The following is a 20,919-nucleotide window of genomic DNA, read 5'->3' as shown; positions in this document are numbered from 1 at the left end:
AGCCTTACCTTTTCAATTGTACTGAAGGAAGGCCAGGATTGAAATCCATATTCTGAAGCAAAACGAGTTTTAGGATACACTGTCCAGTTCCAGCAGTCATTGCTGTAGTCATAAAAGTGAGTGTCACCATAACGGGTATCATAAGGGTTCTGGGAGAGCCAACCTTCTTTAACTGACTCCAAGCCATTGGTAGGACTGGATGCAATGAAAGGACGACTCTCATCTTCCTGGGATTTAAAAAAAAAAAACACAAACAAAACCAAAACCACAAACCCCTCACAAAATGATTGTTTTTTTCATCTGAATACATAGACCATATTTTGAAAAGGCAGGCGGGGAGGGGGGGGGAAGAACATGCCTTTTCCAAATTTCTGAGTCACTACCTAGGAAACATTCCCCTTTGTGTCCTGACATTCATCATCATTACTTGCTTAATTAGCTTCTTATTTATGTTCTTGGAGGACAGCTGGGCATGATATTGCTTGCTCTGCTGTTCTAATGGATTCTTTCCTCACATCAAGAGATTTTCTATCTTTATATGCTTCTAAATTCTTAATGAAAGCTATTTAAAGCGTGCCTCGTGAAAAATAAACTCAAGGAACATTAATATTTTGCGTACTATGACTTCTTTATGGAAAATCATTACTTTTGCAGTGTTTTTGCAGGAACAAGGCCATGATTTTCCCCTTTCTTATTAAGTAGTCATCTAAATTTAGTCCTAACAGAGCCAAGGTATTCTGCTACTAATGCTTGCATGGTAGCATTGCAGGTTATTGTCATTTTGGCTGGCTCTGCATGTTAAGATAGATGAGACTATAAGAAGTTACATTTCAAGTTGTTCAGACCTGCCTTTATTTATAGCCTCAGTAGATTTAGTATAATAAATCTTTTAGCAGTACCCTACAAAGTACTGAAGGAATCCTTTTGCAGGTATAATTCATTTAGCACCTTACTTGTAGTAAGATAGAGGCCTGAGTTAGTTAGCAGTCACAAGTTACCGCAATTGGCTCCAATACAGCAAAATGTGCTTCATTTTAAGAAATAGTCCTGTTACCCTGTCTTTTTTTTTTTTTTAATATGAATAATTAATAATTAACTGAAACAATTTACTACAGGATATCCTGGATTCCCTAAGTCTTGCCTCAAACTTACAAGTCTTCTTAAGTTACACAGTCCAGTACTGCTAGTAGTTACAGGTTTCCTCACCTGGCTTGTGCTACACAGGACCTGAAATTATTTCACTGTATGGTTCCTTCTGGCACTCAAAATACTTATTCTATGGGTTTAAAATAAAAGCGGGTCCATCTTGGACAGCAACGCTGCACAAGTGAACTGTAACTAAAAAACGGTATCAAACCAGAACACCTCACTTTGCTGCACATGCACTGACCATCCAACTCATGTAGCTAATCACAGAAACATCACAGCATACCTTTACAAACAACTCAGTTCCAAAAAAACCTAACTGAAATACAGAAATCTGAATCAAGATGTTAAGCAGGAATATAAGACACCATTACCATTTAGAATGCCTAACTGCCCTCAAGACTGGGACCTTTTCAGCAGGTTCTTTCAAACCTGGCCTAATTTTTATTGTAACCTCACATCTCAGCTTTTCCAGTAGAAAGGTATTCTAAATTCTCAGAGTACAACTACTCTGACAATGCCAGTAGCCTCCAATTACAAGCAATAATATTGCTGTCACCTACATACTTAGTACCTGTCTTAGCAAAGGGAAACTGCAGGTCATGAGCCTCGTAATGTGAAATGTATCTCATCCTGAAACGGACAGAGATTAGACTAAAATTATCACACCCTGAAGTCAGTAAGATCACACTATACAAGGGATAACTGGGTAGGAAAAGACCACTAGACATTTTTCGGTTAACAAAAAAATCATACTCTGATTTTTATATATATACTGAAGAAGGAAGTTCTAACTGGACAAAACTCTTGCAACATTTTGTCTCTTAGCTAACATTGGAGTTTAGCACACTCACCTGTGGTTCAAGCATTGTTTGTTAATCCCTACACAGTTATGTGACATCAGTTTGGGACTTTACATCAATTTCACTCTATGTACACACATAGAAGTTAGTTAAAAGCAGATTCCACTAAATAATGAAGAACTGCAATACTAGGAGGAGAAACAAAACTACAAAAGCTGTGCAAAATGGCTAGTGCCAAATCACAGTAGACTTCATCACGGATTCCAGGTGCTTCTGATCTGCATGCTCACAGTTTGAGTCTTATCTCAAAACATTTTATTTTGCCTTCGTATACTGTAAAATACCATTAGTCTGTTTTTCAAAAAACACACAATATAATGACTACACAGCATGAGGACAATGTTTAGCATAGCTTTTTTTTTTTTTTTTAAACCTGCTTAAGCCAAAAAACTTAAGTAACATACTGGAAGAGCACACTGAAGAAATAACATCTTTATGGATTTCTTCAACTGCTATTAAAAGGCCTGAGGGTTGTTAAATCCTTCTTACAGTATCCTTCAACAAAATCAGGATAAAGGAAATCTGATTATCTAGATTAATTAATCAATGAGCAAGCTGATTTTTGACTGGACATAAAGGTGTTTGTGGAGGTATTAAAAATAGGAAGGAAAAAAGAAGCAAGATCCACTACATTTTCAGGTCTTCCTTTACATATCACAAAGTGTTAAAGATGTAAGTAATTTTTTGGTTTGTTTTACTTTGAGGATAACCCTTGAGTTTAGAAAGCTGTTTACAAGAGCTTGGAAAGTGCAATTCCTCAATAACGTGCTATTTTTTAAATCCTTTTGGGAAATGAAAAAAGAAGAGAAAAGAAAGAAAAGGAAAGGAAAAAAAGAAATCCCAAGTTGCTCAAATTGCAAACATTAAAACCTTTTGCCAAGCCATATCCCCCTACAGTTTCTTGATATCACTTACAGTAAGAACTACTTCTCGGATGTTCTTCACATAAAGCGTCACGTAGTCTTTGATATAGACTTCTCTGTCAGCATAAGGTATGGAAAACCAATTGCTTGCAATTGCTGCTTCATTTTCATTGTTGCCACTCCACAGAATAATTGATGGATGGGATTTTAAACGCCTTACCTGAAATACAACTTAGAGTTTCAGAAGTCAAGCAAATTACTTCTCCTAAAAATAAATAACAATTAATAAAATTACTTTATTACTATTTGAATTGCAAGTCCACACGCATATTACATATGTTGAGCCTACAATTCCTGTTTTTATCAGCACTGTTCACTATTCCCTCAGCTCTCCGCCAGGCTCAAACTTTTGTAACACACTTACAGAGGGGCAAACTTTTAATATGCTGACATATATCCACCATATGCACATGTGTACCTCCATCCTCATCTACTCAGCCACATGTGAAGGGTAAATTCTGTGCTAAGGCATGTTGCAATCATTAGAGCTCACACTCAGTGAATGCTCTTAAACATCCTTGAGAAGAGGGCATTTCGGACATGAGGAAGGCCTGTACCTCTGCTTGACTGACTACTCCTGCAAGTAAGTTAAAGAGGATTTAGCAAGGTTATATTTTGTGTCTGCTACATAAAGGAACACTAACAAACACTTCCAAATAAGCATTTTTGGAAAGCTAACTTATACAGTCAGTCAATCAAAAATAGGTAATGGGAAATAGAGCTTTGACACATGGGCAAAATACCTGATGAGAAACTTCTGCTCTTACAGATTCTAAATAATTCTGGTCGGTTGGATATAGCGCACATGCAAACATAAAATCCTGCCAAATCTACAGGAGAAAGTAAAGAAAAAACAAGAAAACCCATCTGTTAGCAAATGATTTTACATACTTGAAAAATACATGGTTATTGGAATGCACAATCCTTTGCTCAGACAGAAGTTATCTATCTCAAAAAGAATTAAACTGAAATGTTCTATTTGTTATTCTTGCAAAGTACCACCAAAACAATCACATCCTCCATGGAGTTCAGTACGTGCATACTCTACTGTGGTTTTCCTCAATATCAGAATTACAAAATATTTACCCTTAGGAATCAGATCCTGACAGCCTTCACTGACGAGTGGAATATTGCTCAGTAGATGGAGTTCAATATGCTTCAATGGAACAATTAGAACCCATGCACTGCTCAAATGTGCATGTGAGGCAATCTCCAGCTGAACAGAACAATTTTGTATTTATGACTTTGCAGGTGTAACACCAAATCCCCATTACTTATTAAAAAGAGACAATAATTCTTCTGATGTGGTATCAAGCACACTTAACAGATGTTCAAGTGTACTTGTTAACAAAACACTTCCATACCAAATGTGCAAACTGATCTTATAAAGAGCAAATCTTACCCAGTAAGAGGGGCAGAAGAAAACCTAGGTCCTCTAATAATACAGCGATCTTTCTCTTCAAAGAAAGATCAAGTAGATACCACTAGAGAACAGCAAGCCTTTCAATTCAACAATGAACTCCATTTGTACCTTGAAGGAGAAGAATTACAAAAAAGGGGAAAGGAAGAAGCCCAATGAGATGGGTAAGATTTCTTGTTCTACCTGTTCTATTTCTTAAATTGCTGCAACTTTTAGACTCCTGATAGTCTATCTCCAATGTTAATGGAAAGATCTCTTGAAGGAGCACATTAACCCAAAGGAGTCTGTAGGAGACTACACTTTTCTGAATACCATACTACAGAAACAATAGAGAGTGCCAGACCGTCTCATACAATTGCATTTCGCTTGCAGTGAGAACATGCTTTTCCATGACTCTTTTCAGCGTACACTCCCTAAGAAAACTGAAGATTGGGGATAGGACAGTGGGAGGCAATGGATCCATTAATAACTGTTACACTCCTAGCACTGTACAAAAAAAGCAAAGCTATTGCTGAAGAATCACTCAGAATCCTTCAGTGACTGTGTAGAGTCAAAACTCTCTATTGAAAGAAACTTTCTCTCGCTATTTCCCTCAGTGAGCTATAGCTGTTTTTCCTTAAGCACAGTTTGACTCTAATGCATTTTTAAGCCTTTGCAAGACCATCAGAAGAAACAAAACCAAAAGCCTCCAGCATCATCCCCTCCAGAATAAGGGTCTGATTTTCTGCATCTACTTGCTATTTTGGCTGCTAAATAAGATCTAAATCTTGCATTGAGCACTGTACAGGCACAGATCTAAGCGGCCTACTTAGGTGCCTAGTGTCAAAAACGAAAGAACTGTAAGTGCTCAGAAGCCCTGAAAATCAGGGCACTCATTCAGATGACTAAAATAGATGTAACATTTTTTTTTTTTTCCCCAAGCACACACAGCAGAAGGCAGCAAGGTATCAATTCTGTTTCCCTGCTTTTTATGCTGTAGAGTAAGACCAAACACACTTCTTGGGATTTTAATACCAGATGCAACTTGACCTTCACTCATCTAGTGACTATTTCATCAAAACTTATTAACATGTGCCTCCAAGCTCATACAATCAAAGGTACTCATCTCAGATTATCAGTGTTTGCAGCAGGTGTTCCCCTAACAGCTATATTTATACTCAATTATAGCTTGTCCAAAATGGCCCTTTGGATAAGGCCCTCCATGCTTGGCTTCAGGCCAAATGAAATATTTTTGTTTAAAAAGTTTGAACCAAAAAACCCCAAACCTTTTCAGCTACTGCTAAAATACCTTTAAAAGAAATAAAATCCATTTCCACAGCAGAGAAAAGCATGACTACCTTCTTTGGTGTTTTGCTAACTCGGAGGTGGCTGAAAGCACAAAACTCAAATACAGCAGACCTTAAATCCTCATTGAGGTCAGACTGCAAGGCCTTTGCTCTCAATCTGGAGCATATAGTCAAGCACTCGGATTCTTCAGCAGGGCTATTCTCACATGAGTGAGGGCCCCACAGTCTGGCTGCTGTGGAAAAAATATTATTTGATCTTGTGAATAACCCTCCTCCCATGCACTACTTGTTTCACAACTATTTGACTGAGTGTTGCAAGTCCCTTTCTATACCTGCAGTCCACAAAAGTTCTTCTATCGTGCTCACCATGACAATGTAAACATCTCCCTGCATTAAGTGACATCACTACTACCAGTCCCTCAGCCATTCATCTCTTCTCTCATTCTTTCCCAAGAGAGTAGGAAATGTAGAACTGGGAGAGAGGTACAGTATATGAAGATAGAGTTTTGGTCTGAAAAGAGCTAGAAGACAGAAAGTTAAAGCCACAGTCCTGTTGCTCTGATTTTTGGAAATAGCGGGGGGCAGGGAAGACAGTGAGGAGAAAAGGAAGGGGAGATGAAGGGGAGATTCTGGGCTGGGAAGGGAAGCGGGGATGAGTGAGGAACAGAGTTGTAGCCTTAGTTACAAGAGAAAATACAAGCTGGGGTTCTAATATAAAGTCTCCAAAATATCACTTCCTGTTTCAACAGACAGCCTCAGTAAGTAGGAACCATTCAACTTAAAAAGAAATTTAAAACAAACAAACAAAAAAAAATCAGGTTGATCTGACTTCTCAGGTTGGTACTCTACCACGTACTTTGGAAAGACGGCTAGAACTTACATATTAATTCTCTTATTTTGTTCATTTAGAGTGGATTTTTATTTACAAGTTCTTGTCAGTTTTTAAATAAGTGTTCTGTGTTTATTGTTTTTACCATTATTCCTAGTTCATCGCAAATATCATAAAATTCATCTTGTTCATATACTCCTCCTCCCCAAACTCGAAGTGCATTCATGTTAGCATCTGCTGCAGACTTCAAGAGTAGCCATAATCTGTCAAATACAAAAAGAACATTTATCCAAGCTTTGTGAAACTGTATCACTTAGGAGTTTCTAAAGTTATACCAAAAAAACCCCCAAACATTCACCATTAGCAGGCAATCTAAGACTTACAACTCTGATAGAAACCAGACTATTTTGATACCTTCTAAGCCTGCATGTCTGGACAGAGCTCTCAAAAAGCAATTTTTTGTGCAGAAAAAGTTACTTGGTCCTGTTAACAGTTATGAAATGTATGGAGTGACACATACGAGTAAGTGCTTTTACAGAAGTATTGGCAGGACCAGATTTAGAAATACTATATTTTATTAATCAGGTTGCTCTTTTCTCCTTAGATATTACTTGCTTTAAATACCAATCACTTGAGTTCAAATCCTCTTTTAAAGACATTCAGAGATCTATATTCTCTTCCTGAGTTCCACAATGCATAGTGAGAAGGGGGTGTGAGTGAGAGGGGGAGGAGAAAGACTGAGACTCTGAATCTCATTTTAAGGGATTCAGGATCCATTAATTTTTCCTTAATCACGCCGTCAGCCTCTAAATTGCACGTGAATGCACACTGCAGCATGCCCTGTTGTCTCAGTTCCCCAGCTATCCAGAGCAAACTTTTGTCAAAGTACAGCGTGGCCCCCATCCCACCTGCACCTCCTGGGGTGTTGTGTCATCAAAATCCAAGAAGCCTGGACCAGAGAGGGAAAAAGGGAGAGAGGCTATTATGCTCTTATGTCTCCCTACACAAGATGGGATATGGCATGGCTGAACTGCACTTTCTCCAGATACCAATGAATGTGTCCCAGGCAATAGGATCACACAGCCTGAGGATCATTACTAAAAATACCCAAAAGGCCAGTAACCTGTCAACAGCAAACCACCACCTTCCCACCAGTTACTGCACTTACATGCCTTGAACATCATTCAAATCTCTTAATTAAGCCCTAATTCTAAGGCCTCCAACCCACAACAATTAGCGTCCTACCTTGAAAGGAGTTCCACCTCCCAGTGCCACCCTTTGATAGAGGGTGGATAGAGAGTAAGGAGCAGGAAAGGAGGAAAACATGATCCTTTCTCCTTAGAGAACATCAAACATGGCTTACGTGTCATAGGTCACTCTGTCCTGGAAAGAATCTGCTGGAATCCAGTTCGAGCCCTTGATGAAAATGGGTCGGCCATTGATTCTAAAGTAGAAACTTAGACCTGGTGAGCCAGGAATAGGCTCCTGAACAAGTTCTACTGTCCGAAAATAGGCCTGTGAAAACATGAAACTTAGGTTTAAAGCAGACAGAAATTAATTAAAACAGAATAAATCACAAAAACCATTACAAAAGCGATTCAACTGAACACTAACAGCTTAGAATTTGTCAAGGAGTCAAAGGCATTATCTCATCTCTCAATTCCTGCTTGATTAAAACACACTAACAGGGCTAAAAAGAATCCTTCTGATAAACCTGTTCACTTTTTAAAGTTACTATCATATTAAGAGAGAGAGTGTGATAAACGTGTTCACTTTTTAAAGTTACAATCATATTAAGAGAGAGAGAGAAAGCATGCACATACGAGCGTGCACATGTGTGCATGTATTTATGTGTGTAACAGACAGCTGCATGTTTGCTTGCTGCAGAATTCAGTCAAAAGTCCAGCTGAGGACCAGCGAGAGGAATGCAGTGGCTGCATTAGATCAGATACACCATTCAATCTGCAATTTTCTCCTTACAGAAGGGGACCACAGCAGCTCAGCTCCAAGTCTTGTCCCTGAATGCCTAGCTTCAGGTTCATCCAGTAAAAGCAAAATCTTCTTTTTTTACTGCCCTGAAATGATAGCTTTTTAATAGGTGTAGCAATTAAAGAGAAAAAGATATGCATGCAAACACAAATGCCAGTTTGGAAGTGAAGGGCTCTTTGGCCGTCGCAGCTGTGTTTGAACAGCATGATCAGCAATAAGGTTTCAGAGAGTCCAGTTCAGCTAAGTAACCACTAATTCTGTGTAAAGTATTAAAGGTTATTCCAGATAAAACCACTTCTCAAGCAGAAGCCAAACTTTTACAGCTGCTCTTTCAGCCTAATATCTGGTACTGTGTACTGCAGATGCTGAAAAAAGAAAGCATTTCTTCTTCTTACTGCAGGTGGAAGAAAAGTCCTCAAGAAATCATTATGGACATTTTCTGGGACTTTACTTCAGTCAGATCAACAGTGCGGCTCTGAGGGATATCCTGATTGCACTGGCATAAACACAGCCAATTCCACAGTCATGAGAGAGCAGGTAGTTGACTGCAATGATACGTTGCACTAACCCTTTATTTGCAGAGGTGTCTTCCCCACCTGCCAGCCTACCTGGCTGTACAGCCAGGTACTACAGCCTACCTGGCTGTAGGTTTTTGTTTTTTTTTTTTTTTCTCCTGCATCCTTGTTCCAGTTCAACTTAACTAGACCAGAAAGAGAACTCTTCTTCTTTGGTACCTATTGCTCATTGTCATAGGGAGATAACTGGGAAATTAAATGAAGTGAAGGAAAGCTAATAGCAAACTTCAGCCAACTCACACCAAGCAACAAGTTTGGGTCAGGAGGGCAGAAATCTCATTTTTTCTAGATTACCCCTAAGATAGCAACCACTCCTCCCTCAAATGACTATTTGCTATACCTTTTCAAAAGGTCAGCTTGTAGAGTACAGCCTGTTCTCTCTCTGCCACAAGCTACAGTTGAGGCAAGTATCTGTCAGTAAATCAGGCTAAAATTAACCTAGTTAAGTATGATGAAATACCTGTCTTTAAGATAGAATGTAATTCTTTATTTCACACATCAGACAAGGCTGAAGTTCAAATAGGAAATTACTAATCTCACTATGGGACTGTGTTTTTTAAACTTTCAGTTTATCAAAAATCATACAGATAGACAGAAAATTATTTCTAGTGGTAGAGAAGACAAAGAAAATCACTGCTCTTTTTGCTGCTGCTTTAGTGCTTCTTAGTCAACTGGACAATTATTAATTAAACACCGGTACAGAGACAATGCACATGACAAACTAGATGCATGAGTAGAGACAGCAGATCACTGGCCTCAAACTAAACCCCTCTGCATCATGGCAATTGCCAAAACACAGAAACCAAATGAATAAAAAAATGGGACTTGCCCCAAGCCCTGCAGTGTTTTACAGTGTTACCCCAGGGGCAACAGTGGATTAGTGGCAAGTGGGACTCAGCATCCGTACCACTAAAGAAATTCCCAGCTAGAGAAAAACTACAAAGTCAGACCACTGAGAGGACATTTCAGACTCCCTATCCAATGTCTCTGTGTGCACACATGTGCTGAGGGCAGCGTGCCCTGCCTTTTTTCTACTGTGATCCCACTGCACAATGGGTCAGTTGAATACAGACCAGCATGATGAACTTAGCTTTAGGACAAGAGTCTTACACCCATTCCTACAATTTTGCAGATTTATTTTAACATGAGAAGTTGAATTAAAAAAAAACCAGTATTTCATACAGCTTTCATGGTTACCCTAACTACTGAAGGCTACAAAAGAAAAGCTACATTATGACTAGCACACTAGTGAAAAAGTTCTGACCTTCCTCAGGGAATTCAATTACTTGGAGAAAAACTCCTCAGTCTCCAGTGTAGCCCTTTTTTGTGGCACAAAATGGAATGGGATTTACAGTTGGCGCTCCCAAAGTGTTTGGGAGGTCCTCTTAATGGATGTCATCAGGCAGGTTGGGACCGTCTCAGAGTGCATTTGTAATGGAGTATTTATATTACTGACAGAAGTAATGCGATATTACTTTATTCATGCTCAAGTGGAACTCATGCAACTGGCCAAACCCGAGATAATCTGAGAGGCTGAAACACCCAGCCAGGACCACCCATACAGCACGAGCGAGAGGAAAAGCTCCTCAGCCCTATCTCACATTCCCAGGCCTCCCAGGTTCGGTACCTATGTGTTCCCACTCCATTGCTCCCCAGGGGCCCACCTGGCAACACAGCACCTCTTCCTGTTCCTACGGCAGCTTCATTCTGCCTTGTGGGGTAAAAGAAGGGCAAGGGGAGACAACTAGCATCTGGCGTGCTTCATTATGTGCCTTTCTGGCTACCGAGACGTTGGCCACCTTGAAATCTCTCTGATAGACCTTGCTGCCTGAGGACTGAACATTTCTCCAAGTCTTGGAGCACACAGAAGAGGCTCTCTAGCCACCACAGACTAATCAGCTCGTTCTGTGCACAATTAAGAAACAAATACCTGTCTTTCTGAGTCACATACAAAGGCTTTGTACCCAGGTAAGTGACCTGTGGATCCAATTTGGCATTCCCAGATTTAGCAGTAGAAAAAGTAATAAGGATGAAGATGCCCAGAGCTGAAATAAGATCACAGAACGCCCCAGTGACCTAACAAATTAGCACACAGCATGAAAGCGGTGTGAAAACTACGAAAACAAAAGGAAACACTTCTGGAAGTCATGCTAAAAGGCCTGTGGGGAAAAGAGGGTGTAGAGGGAAGGAGGGAAGGACAGCTAGAGGTTAAGATCTTCCAAGTACTAAAATAGCCTCATGAAATAAAAAACTCTCATTAGTGTTGAAGAAATAAGCATACAGAAAGATGGGGAAACAGAATCAAAAAGCAAACACATACCTCACAAGGCAATGAAAGAGGTAATAAATTCCTGGATACAGGCATGGCAAGAAGAAAAGCAACTTATCAATAGTGAACAGGACTGGACAGACCCTCCCTCAAGAAAAACAATTTCATTCTGAGATAAACTTCTGGCTATGACTTTGTTTCACATTCACCAGAGAAACAAACTCTAAACCAAAGTGTTCAAGTAGAAAACCAAAACAAACCCAAAACCAACCCTGTCCTGGATGTTGGTTTTATTCTGTTTCGGCTTTTTCTGCTGCTCTCAACAGGAGTGAGTAGGTACTTCCCTCAGTCAAAGAGGCTCCCAGCACAGTGCGCTAGAGCTCTGTAGAGCTCCCACAAGTACATACTGGGAGGCTACCTAGAAATTTTCCTAAAGGATTAGTTAATGCTTTGGAGACTACTCTAACATGTCAGAAAACAGTGAATAGTTCAAGCTAAGGGTAGCTGAATCTGACATAAGACCAAGCTGTGTTTTCTCACATATACAGTTCTTGCCCTTTAGTTTTTGCCTGTCCAAAGTTATGTAGATACTCATATGGAGACAAACCACTTGTGAAATGTCCCACACCTACTTTTTAATTTTTAATAAGCGGGGGCAGGGGGGGAGCAGGAAATGTATTCCATCTGAATACAGTACTAGGTGGACAACAGAACAACAACTTTCAGGAACATTTATCCCTGACTGTATGTCCTGAACTATGCAAAGTTCTTATTAAGCCATATGAATGTTGCCATTCAGTCCTGCTGACATGAGAGCAAATTGTGCTAGAACATTAAAAAAACTGCATATGGAGCCTTTTTCCACTCATACAGCTCAGGATGGGGGGCGGGGGGGGGTGGTGGGGTGGTGGTGTGTGTGTATGTCTGTCAGAATCCAAGACAGAGCTTCACAGAACACATGAAGGAAGACTAGACTTTACACTATGAATCTGTAAAGGCTTCGTATGCTGTTTAATTTATAATGCCCACTATGTGGTGCATTTGCTTCCCCCCCTTTCCCCTTACAGAGAAAAAAAGAAGAGGCTTCTGAATATCTTTTGTAGACCATGAAGTCCCTATGATCATATGCCACAGGGCTCTATGAAATATCCTGACGCAACTGCCCAAGTGGAATCAATTAGTTCTCCTATCATTGTGCAGTTTTCACACAGTAACAACAGAACTTTCTTTTTTACAGGCTTTATAGCCATATTCCTACAACCAGTTTTTCCAAGCATAATATGCCGTGTTTATTTGGTGTGGTTTTTTAATTGTTTCAAAATTAAATCACTAATAATAGAGAAGAATTATTATTATGACTTCATAATCAAACTAAGGGCTAGCCTTATAAAGACTAGGACTCCAGAAGCAGCTGCTTTTCATAGGATTTTTCACTTGAACAAATGTTACAGCAAATAGCAGTTTTAGATGCCTGGTGACCAGATTAGTTTTTAGTGAAGCAATATGCATCAGAACCACCTAATAAATGTGTAAATTTACTTGGCTGCTTCCACATGTTGATGGCATAATGAGCCCAGTCTAATTTGTATTTTTTTTTCCAATGGACAATTGAAAATTACCTTTTCTATACTTCTTACTAAAAACAAACAGATAATTATGCAGCCAGTGTATTGCAGGAACCCTTATGCAAATATCCCTGAATATTACTTTCATGGTCATATTTAAGATGTTACCTCTTCTTAAGCCGGAAGCGCATCTATCACATTCCAATAAATTAATGTATGTTAGCTTTTTAGGAATGTGCCTGTCCCACAAATTTAAAAAAAATTGAATTAACAAGAAAAATCTCAGTAATAAAGCTTCACATAATCTATATGTATCTAAAAGGGGTTTTTAGTGCATGATACGAAAACATCAGCATGATATATCAAGTTTAAAAGTGCTTTTTTTCATAAGATAGAAAACTTAAGAAGTAAACATCTTTTCCTTTCTGAGGTTTCCAACTAACCGTAAGTCATCTTCCAATCTGAATACAAGTAAAGGCATCCATACAAGCTAAGGCTACCAGAAAACAGGAAGACATACATTGTAACATTACAAAAGAATTCTTGTTTCTCATTAGCATTTTCACATGCATATTACAATGCAGCAAAATATTTAAGAGCTGTAGATACCTGCTATGCAGAGCAGATGTCCTAACAGTAGCAGTGTAATGCCAGCTGTAATCAAGCTGAAGGGCTCACCTTTGAAAATTTCTCAATCTGGTATCCTGCCTCCATGATGAAAGTTGTTGTCACGTTGTAACCAGTTTGCTTTCCATGTCCATTTGGCCACCAAGCCTCCACTGTAGAGCTCTTGAATGCACAAGAGAGAAAGTCAGAGCAATGTGTATAAAAAGAGGCATAACATGCACCTAGGGGCTCAGGTATCTTTGAATGAATTACCACAAGACTAATGAGTTTATGTGCCTCAGCTGAGCCATGGTAACTGGGATGTCTCCTGATGCAGCTCTGAGGTGAAAATTATTTAAAGAGAGAAGTATGATTTCTTCTACCGAAGCCCAGGCTATCACTTCATCTTGTGTCCACAATAGGCAATGAGTGCGCATACACATGCATGTGCACGTCTAGCTGCTACCCTCAGCTGAGGTACATTGACAGAACATTCCTCCAAAACTCAAATGTCTGTGTCAGGAGCAGATATTGTTCACTAGCCCCTGTATCATACCCCTCCTCTCATTGGCCCTTTTACCTATCCCATACAAGATTCAATATACAGAGGTGACTCTTTTCAGTTGTGACTTTGGTAATATGTGACCATACTGACTCCTTCACTCATGTCAAGCTTATTTAAGTCAAATTGTAAGCTTCATTCTTTCTTTTCAGTGTTTTCTGTTTCTTCTCTATGCTGTTTAATCACGTCATTAGTACTCCATAATTTTTACAAACATAAAAAAACTACCTCTAGGGTGACAGAATGATTTAGTTTTCTCATTTTTCTAGTCACAGAGTAATATTTATGTCTTCATTCCAAGCAGCCTACTTCTGCTGCTCAGTCCCCTTGCCAACATTCGCCAGTTGAGCATACAACACAGAAATAGTAGAAAGCAAGCAATAATGGATGCAACCAAACAATGGAGGGATCAGCACTGAATAGAGTCATGTAAGGAGTGCCTCAATCTTTTCAAATAAAATGAGGCCAGAGAGCAGCCCAACAATAGGTTTTGCTGTAGCCATACTTGGACACAACCATGAATGTACCTACTAACATTTCAGCTTCCCCAATACAGAATTATCATAACTGCTTGTGCAGAGGTACTAATCTCTGTGTCGCACGGATACAAATGGAAGCACAAAATCAGCGTGTGCCTCAACAACAAGGGAGTGTTCACAGCTGCCTGGCACGGCTGGAGTGTCTCATTGGCCACTAATGATGTCATCCCCATGCTCACCAGTAGCTGATAAGCAAAATGCTGTCATGTTAGCAACACAGCACTTTGTGTGGCGATTGCAGGAAGACTGCTGCACATCTCGGGTGATACGCGCCACTCAAACATCTACTGACTTTGCAATAATCTGCAATAAGCTCTCAACTAGAAAAAAATTTCTGGTGAGGTCTCACTATTTAACATGCACCACACAACTCTGTCGTGCAGACTAAGGGCTCTGTTAGGCTCATTGATACACAAGAACACATTGCAGGGCTTCTCATAAAATCAGCTGATGTGAATTCATGCAGCAAAGCCTTTTGTGTACAAAGAGTACTAAAACACTGTTGCCTCTGCTCTGAAGGAAGTGCTTCCTCACAAACTTGCAGTCATATTCCAGTAACAGATTTCTTCTGAGGTTGGGGGTGGGGCAATTAAATAAACCAAAATAATTTTTGAAGTTTCACATTGCAATGCCTGCTTAATGTAATCCCTGACAAGGCTAAGCAGAGACTAATGATTGTTTTAAATGAAACTGGGTATTCGTAATTGTTCGTGCAATTTGCATGTCAGATGGCAACAGTAACAAAAATCATATGTTTGTATGCTTTTACACTTTTGTGTCAAAATAAAACAAAGCACATAAGTATGCAAGTCACTGAGTATGCATACTAGAACATAAATACCCTGCTTGCCTTTAACACACGCTTTTTCTCCGCTTAAACAACTGACAAGAAAACTCAAGAATACACACATAATGCATTCAAACTGGGGAAACAAATAGAGTTACACAGCAATAGAGAAAATCAGTAGAGCCAGTAAAATACGCAAAAGTTTGAGGGCAGACTTTCAAACGTTATTAACTGCCAGAATTGTCAGAAGCCCCAAATTCCTGCTCACAGCACATTGCTCACCCACAAATCTAACTGTGCCCTGTGGCAGTGAAGCAGACAGCAGCTCCCGGTACGCTGTTGGCTCCAGTGGAGAACACCATCAGCTGCGGCTGCTGCTGCGCCTGCCAGGGCTCCCACCCTGCCCACTGGCCTGGGCCTGCCGCTGTCAGGTTCAGTTCTGCACAATCAGCTCTACTAGGGCCCTGCTCTCTGAGCAAGGAGCCAAGACAAAGTTCATGCTTCTTTTTGCCACACTGGGCTCACTGCCCAATTCAAGACACCTACCTAAGTGTCAACTAGAACAGACACACTGATTTTCTTCATCTCTCAAGTCTATACATCTTATCTTAATTACACCTGTGTGATAAAACTTAACAAAAAGCACAACCAAAGCAAATTCTGTAGAAGTGAAACAATGTTGCTGAATTAAGTCTGCCACCAGATAGTTTCCCCACACCCTCTGAAGGCAAGCAGACCAATTCTTTCCTCTTTTGTCACTAGGGTGTATACCAAATTCATCATTTTTCAATTGAGTTCTCTCCTCATTAGAGCATCCTTTAGCTCTCTAAAACTCCTCATGAGTTTTGTCTATCCAAGGGACTACAAGCCAACGTAAGGAAGTACTACTCCACAAAATCTCCATCAACCTTACTGCCAGTCAAGTTCTTTATAGGGCTCTTTTGCTTTTATTTACCTGAAAGAGTATCTACTGAGATGTTTGAGGAATGTTTCCTCTCTTTCCTGGGAGAGCCATGCATATTGTAGTACATTCTAGTCCCAATTGGACCAGTAAACAACAGCATGGGAGACAAGATACCTACTGGCAGTTAAACGAAGTGACACAGGGTATCCAAAGTTTATCTACCTAAGTAGCTCATTTAACAGTGGCCGGTAACGATGTGATCTTTTTGTTTTGCAGTAAGGAAAAGGCTTCATCATGGTTTTGACACTGAGTTACGTAGCCCCACAGACATCAATTTTTAGAGAGGAAAAGAACTGTTCTCCTGTACTGTAAGGTGTATAGAAAACTGTTGTTAAAGTCAGGAACACAGAAAGGAATGGAAGGGAGGCCTAAACCTGGCACGGAGGCAGAAAGACACATTGGAAACCAGGGGAAACATTTTGCAGTTGGCTAGGGTTCCACACACACCTCCTTACCTTGTTGATGTTTACAAGCAGCACAATGCTGCCTTCTCCAGGTTGAAGCTTCACACTGAATGTTTGCTGCGTTTGCAATTTGGGAATGTTCACAGTCACAAGACCTGCAATTGGCTTGGAGCTAGCTACATCAAAAATAGACTCGATTTCAAGATTCCACTGCTGAGCACTCTTTACTAAGTAAAGGGGGAGAAAAAATGGGAATTTAGGAATTGTGTTTATATACCTATTGGCTAACATGATCTGTCATCAAAGAAACAATTCAAACATCTCAGATTAAATTTAACAATTTTCAGGCCATGTTTGAACCAGACCTACAAGGTTAATCTTGTTTAGTGCATTTGGTATCTGTATTTACGTTTGCTGACTCAGAAGAGAACTATGCAATACGATTTGTTTTATAACTCTTTTTTTCATTTGAAAGCCATCGAGGGGTTTTTCAGAGTTCTGTACAAAAGTCAGAGACCATGACACCAGTCACTTCATTAGGAAGGATTTTTTTCCCACCAACTCCCATAGACATTATATTTGCTTTTAGTCAGCACTCATATGAACATGGTACTCTTTGGGAAAGATCGTAATCACACAGCAGTACAATCACTTTTGTTGATGAAACAAAAACAGTATTAACAGAAAATGAGCCGAATTCATCCCAGAGAGACAACATGAATGGAGTTATGCTGGGGGTGAATTGGGCCCATTGTGTCTGGACTTGACGGGCTGTATCTTTGCGTCCCTTCTGCCACCGAACTGTGGTGGAGGAAACAAGTTAATGACTTCCCTGAGATCCCTCTACAGTTACCTCAGAGAGTCCTCTCCTTTACAGAATTTACTGAATAAGGCAAGCCAGGGTCAAGGGTACTCAAGATTAATGTGTAAATTTCCCATTAACTTCAGCAATTAAATTACCTATCTACAAACAAAACCTGGCTAATCCTATACTTCAAATATTACAGATGAACATCTATCTAAGCAAAAGTAAATAAAACAGAAAACAAAGAAAACTAGAACTAAGACACATTTTGTATACACAAACTACTAATCACCTCCTTTCTCTTTTCATGCATATATTCTAGCTCTCCTTCCTCCAGGAGATAGAGAGTGAGCTCCTTCCAAAAGCAAAGAACTACATTCAGCCCTGGTGTGATTTTCACTGTCTTTTGTAGAATAAAGCACAATGAATGTGTTCCCAGGTTTATATTACACCCAGCATTACCCAGGGAAGACCAATTTTCAGAAATGTTGAAGGGGTTAAAAAAACACCAACCCCATCCTGCAAGGGTCAGCCATTACAGTTTGTTTTCCCTCCCCTCCAAGAGCATATAGAAATTCCAATCCACTCTTAACTGCATGAACTGTGGGGTCTAGGCACAGGAATCAAGAACCACAAATCGTTTACAGACTCAGTGGTCAAAACACTATGACACCAAATCCGATACCTCCATAGGCAGCTTAAATTCAAGTTGTTCATTTACTCTTTATTTTTCAAATGTTATTATGCTTGAATACTAATAAGCTCTGGCTCTGGTTCTAAACCACTCTCTGCTGAATGAAAGACGTTTGCTCTCTCCGCTTATCCAGGGAGCAAGACTTTACCTACCAGAAGGTGGAGTTGTGGGAATGTGGGAGGGACCAGAAAAGATTTCTTACTTTAACTAGATTTTAGAGAGCACACAGAGTCTGTGCTGGGGCTTTCCATGGAAATTCCAGTCACGTTAATTCTAGCTAAGACCTGCGGCTATTTCAGGAAGCTTTAAAAGCAGCCAGGGAGTGACGTCTTCCTCTTTTATTCATATACAACAACTCTATTCCCAAGGGCTGAAATTCAACCCAGTGCAGAGGACTCACGTGCTAGCCTTTACTCCACTGAAGACTGGGCTCAACAGGCAGCGAAAGAAAGCATGCGGGTGGTCTACAATGGGGCATATTACCATTTACAGAAAGTTTCAACAGAAAATTAACTACTTTTGCTCAGCTGCAATGAGGAGAGGAAAATCAAAGACCACGTCAAGGGAGGAAACCGGTTAGGTAAGTTAGGTAGCAGGAATGCAGGAGGCTATCCTCTCAAATTGCAGCCTTAACAAATTACCCTTGCATAGCGCGACTGCTCTTCTCTCTCAGACTTCGCGTTGTGTCCTGAAAACTCAGCATGCTTGAAACTCTGCTCACTGTGCATTTGTCTTCCCAACACAAAACTAAATTCCCATAGCATCTTTGGCTTTGTTTTAAATGGAGTTGAGAAAAAAGTGAGATGTATTTATTACGAGCCTTGGTGAAAACACATGCCAATAAAAAAGAAATTTTTCAAAACAGGAGAACAGGGACTAACCTCAGCTATACTACATGTATTTCTGCAGTTATTCGGGGATCTTCAAGCCAAAAAAGATTCTGAATTCTAACATCTTTAATCACTATTGTTTGTACTGAAGTACTGTTCCAAGATCTAAAAAAAAGGGTGTGCTGTGGTAAGAACTACACACAAGTCATAATACAACAGTAGAACCTTTCCTAAACTGACAGTTAATTGAGCTTAACAATAAAATGGTTTGTATTCCAAATCTGAAACAACAATAAAAAGTAGTAACACAACTTACCAAAGAAAGAAGTCAAAGAAAAGTAAATCAGGTGATAATGGTTATAGGCCTCAATCCTAACATCTTTCCAGATTCCTTGAGTGGGAAAAGAAGGGCCCCAGTCCCAACTAAATGAACACTGCTCCTGGAATACAGAATGATTATGTTACAATTGCCTATTTTTCACACAGACATTGATGCTGTGACAGAAGTAAAAATTATTTGCTATCCAGAAATAAAATATTGCTATGGACTGAAAGAATTTTTCCGATTTCCATAAAGCCAGAAGAAGCTACAGTATTTTTTCTCTTATTTCTTAACGAGAACTCTGCTGCTACTACCTGTATTATATAAAAAATATAATTTTCTGTTAAACATCCATGTAGACCAAAATTTTATATTAGTAAGAGAGCAAAACACCACCTGGCCCACCACTTAAAAAAACCCAGTAAAGATCAAAAAAACAAGCCAGCAGGTTACTATTGATTCAGCTCTGAATTATCTTAGTTTGTAATGTCAGTATTTAATTGTATACCTAAAAGCCAAAGTAAGCAGAAAACTGATGGTTACAAATGTTAAAGTATTCTAAAAGAACAATACCAAATAAAAAATCGTGGGTATATCTGGAATACTTTATCCCCTATTTTTTGTTGTAGCACCACAGATTAGTACAAGGAAAGAGCTGTGTATGTCTGGTGTGTTTGTGTAGTTCAGTCATGTTCACTGTTTCTCCCCTTTTTATGGTTCTCTTATACAAAAACAAAGGAAACAAAACATGATTGAGAAATAGCTTAGTTCTGGTTCTAACTTCAGAATAACTGTCAGAATTATAAAATACTGGTCAGGCAGAGAAGTACCTATGCTGCCTTCCATTTAGCTGTTTTCAAACCTGGTCAGACCTCTAGTTAACAAATCCCTTGAAGACATCTATTCAGCTGCCCTCCAAGCTTCACACAGCCCCAGCCGCCAAAGCAAATACAATAGATCTCCTTGAAGTCTTGTACAGTGACCTACAGTTCTAAATTTAGAGACTAATAACTTACAGCCGAGGCATACTAATTTTGGCAAACCACATTGCACAAGTCTGGCCTATCCCTTGCATTGCTGCAGTCTGCCTGCCTGCCTATCAAGTTGCAAAAGAGCCTTCCAGGAAGCAAGCACTGTACCTATTTCAAGTGTAAAAACAGGGACAACACATTCGTAGAAAACGAGTCAGATTGAAAGTAATTTTCCCTTTATAAAAGTAACCAAATGAATCACTGACAGATTGTCAGGTTTCACTAATAATATTGCAGAGACCGCTATCAGAAATAGTATGTCATAAGAACAATACACTTGTATCACTGAAGTACATGACCAGTGAAAATCTTGTGTTTTGCCACAAATTCCTATTAAGATTTAGATATGTTTACTGTATGTAATACTGAACCTCAAATGTGTAAACAAATCTCCATTACTTTAAGATGGTAAGCAGCCAGCTTACTTTAGCAATGTCCTAGTACGTTTGTTTACTTTTAAATGTGACATCGCTGCTGTTGTTGCCATATACTTGGAACAAAAAATGTTTC

The 20,919-nt window shown here is 39.5% G+C and overlaps 1 protein-coding gene across 2 annotated transcripts in view; it reads right to left on the bottom strand.

The window, feature by feature from the left end:
• Window positions 1-20,919, bottom strand: part of MANBA (mannosidase beta) — a 57,219-nt gene that overhangs the window by 14,760 nt on the left and 21,540 nt on the right. For both annotated transcript variants that reach the window (XM_075709915.1, XM_075709914.1), the window contains 8 exons: window positions 19,373-19,496; window positions 16,779-16,954; window positions 13,544-13,654; window positions 7,831-7,982; window positions 6,613-6,730; window positions 3,676-3,762; window positions 2,925-3,092; window positions 9-227 (listed from right to left, as the gene is read on the bottom strand). In XM_075709915.1, the coding sequence (XP_075566030.1) occupies window positions 9-227; window positions 2,925-3,092; window positions 3,676-3,762; window positions 6,613-6,730; window positions 7,831-7,982; window positions 13,544-13,654; window positions 16,779-16,954; window positions 19,373-19,496 (1,155 nt within the window). The remainder of the gene's footprint in view (window positions 1-8; window positions 228-2,924; window positions 3,093-3,675; window positions 3,763-6,612; window positions 6,731-7,830; window positions 7,983-13,543; window positions 13,655-16,778; window positions 16,955-19,372; window positions 19,497-20,919) is intronic.

This window comes from Pelecanus crispus, chromosome 4 (genome assembly GCF_030463565.1).
Source record: "Pelecanus crispus isolate bPelCri1 chromosome 4, bPelCri1.pri, whole genome shotgun sequence".
NCBI lineage: Eukaryota > Metazoa > Chordata > Aves > Pelecaniformes > Pelecanidae > Pelecanus > Pelecanus crispus.
The sequence above is the reverse complement of the archived record's forward strand: the minus strand, read 5'-3'. Positions and strand labels throughout refer to the sequence as shown.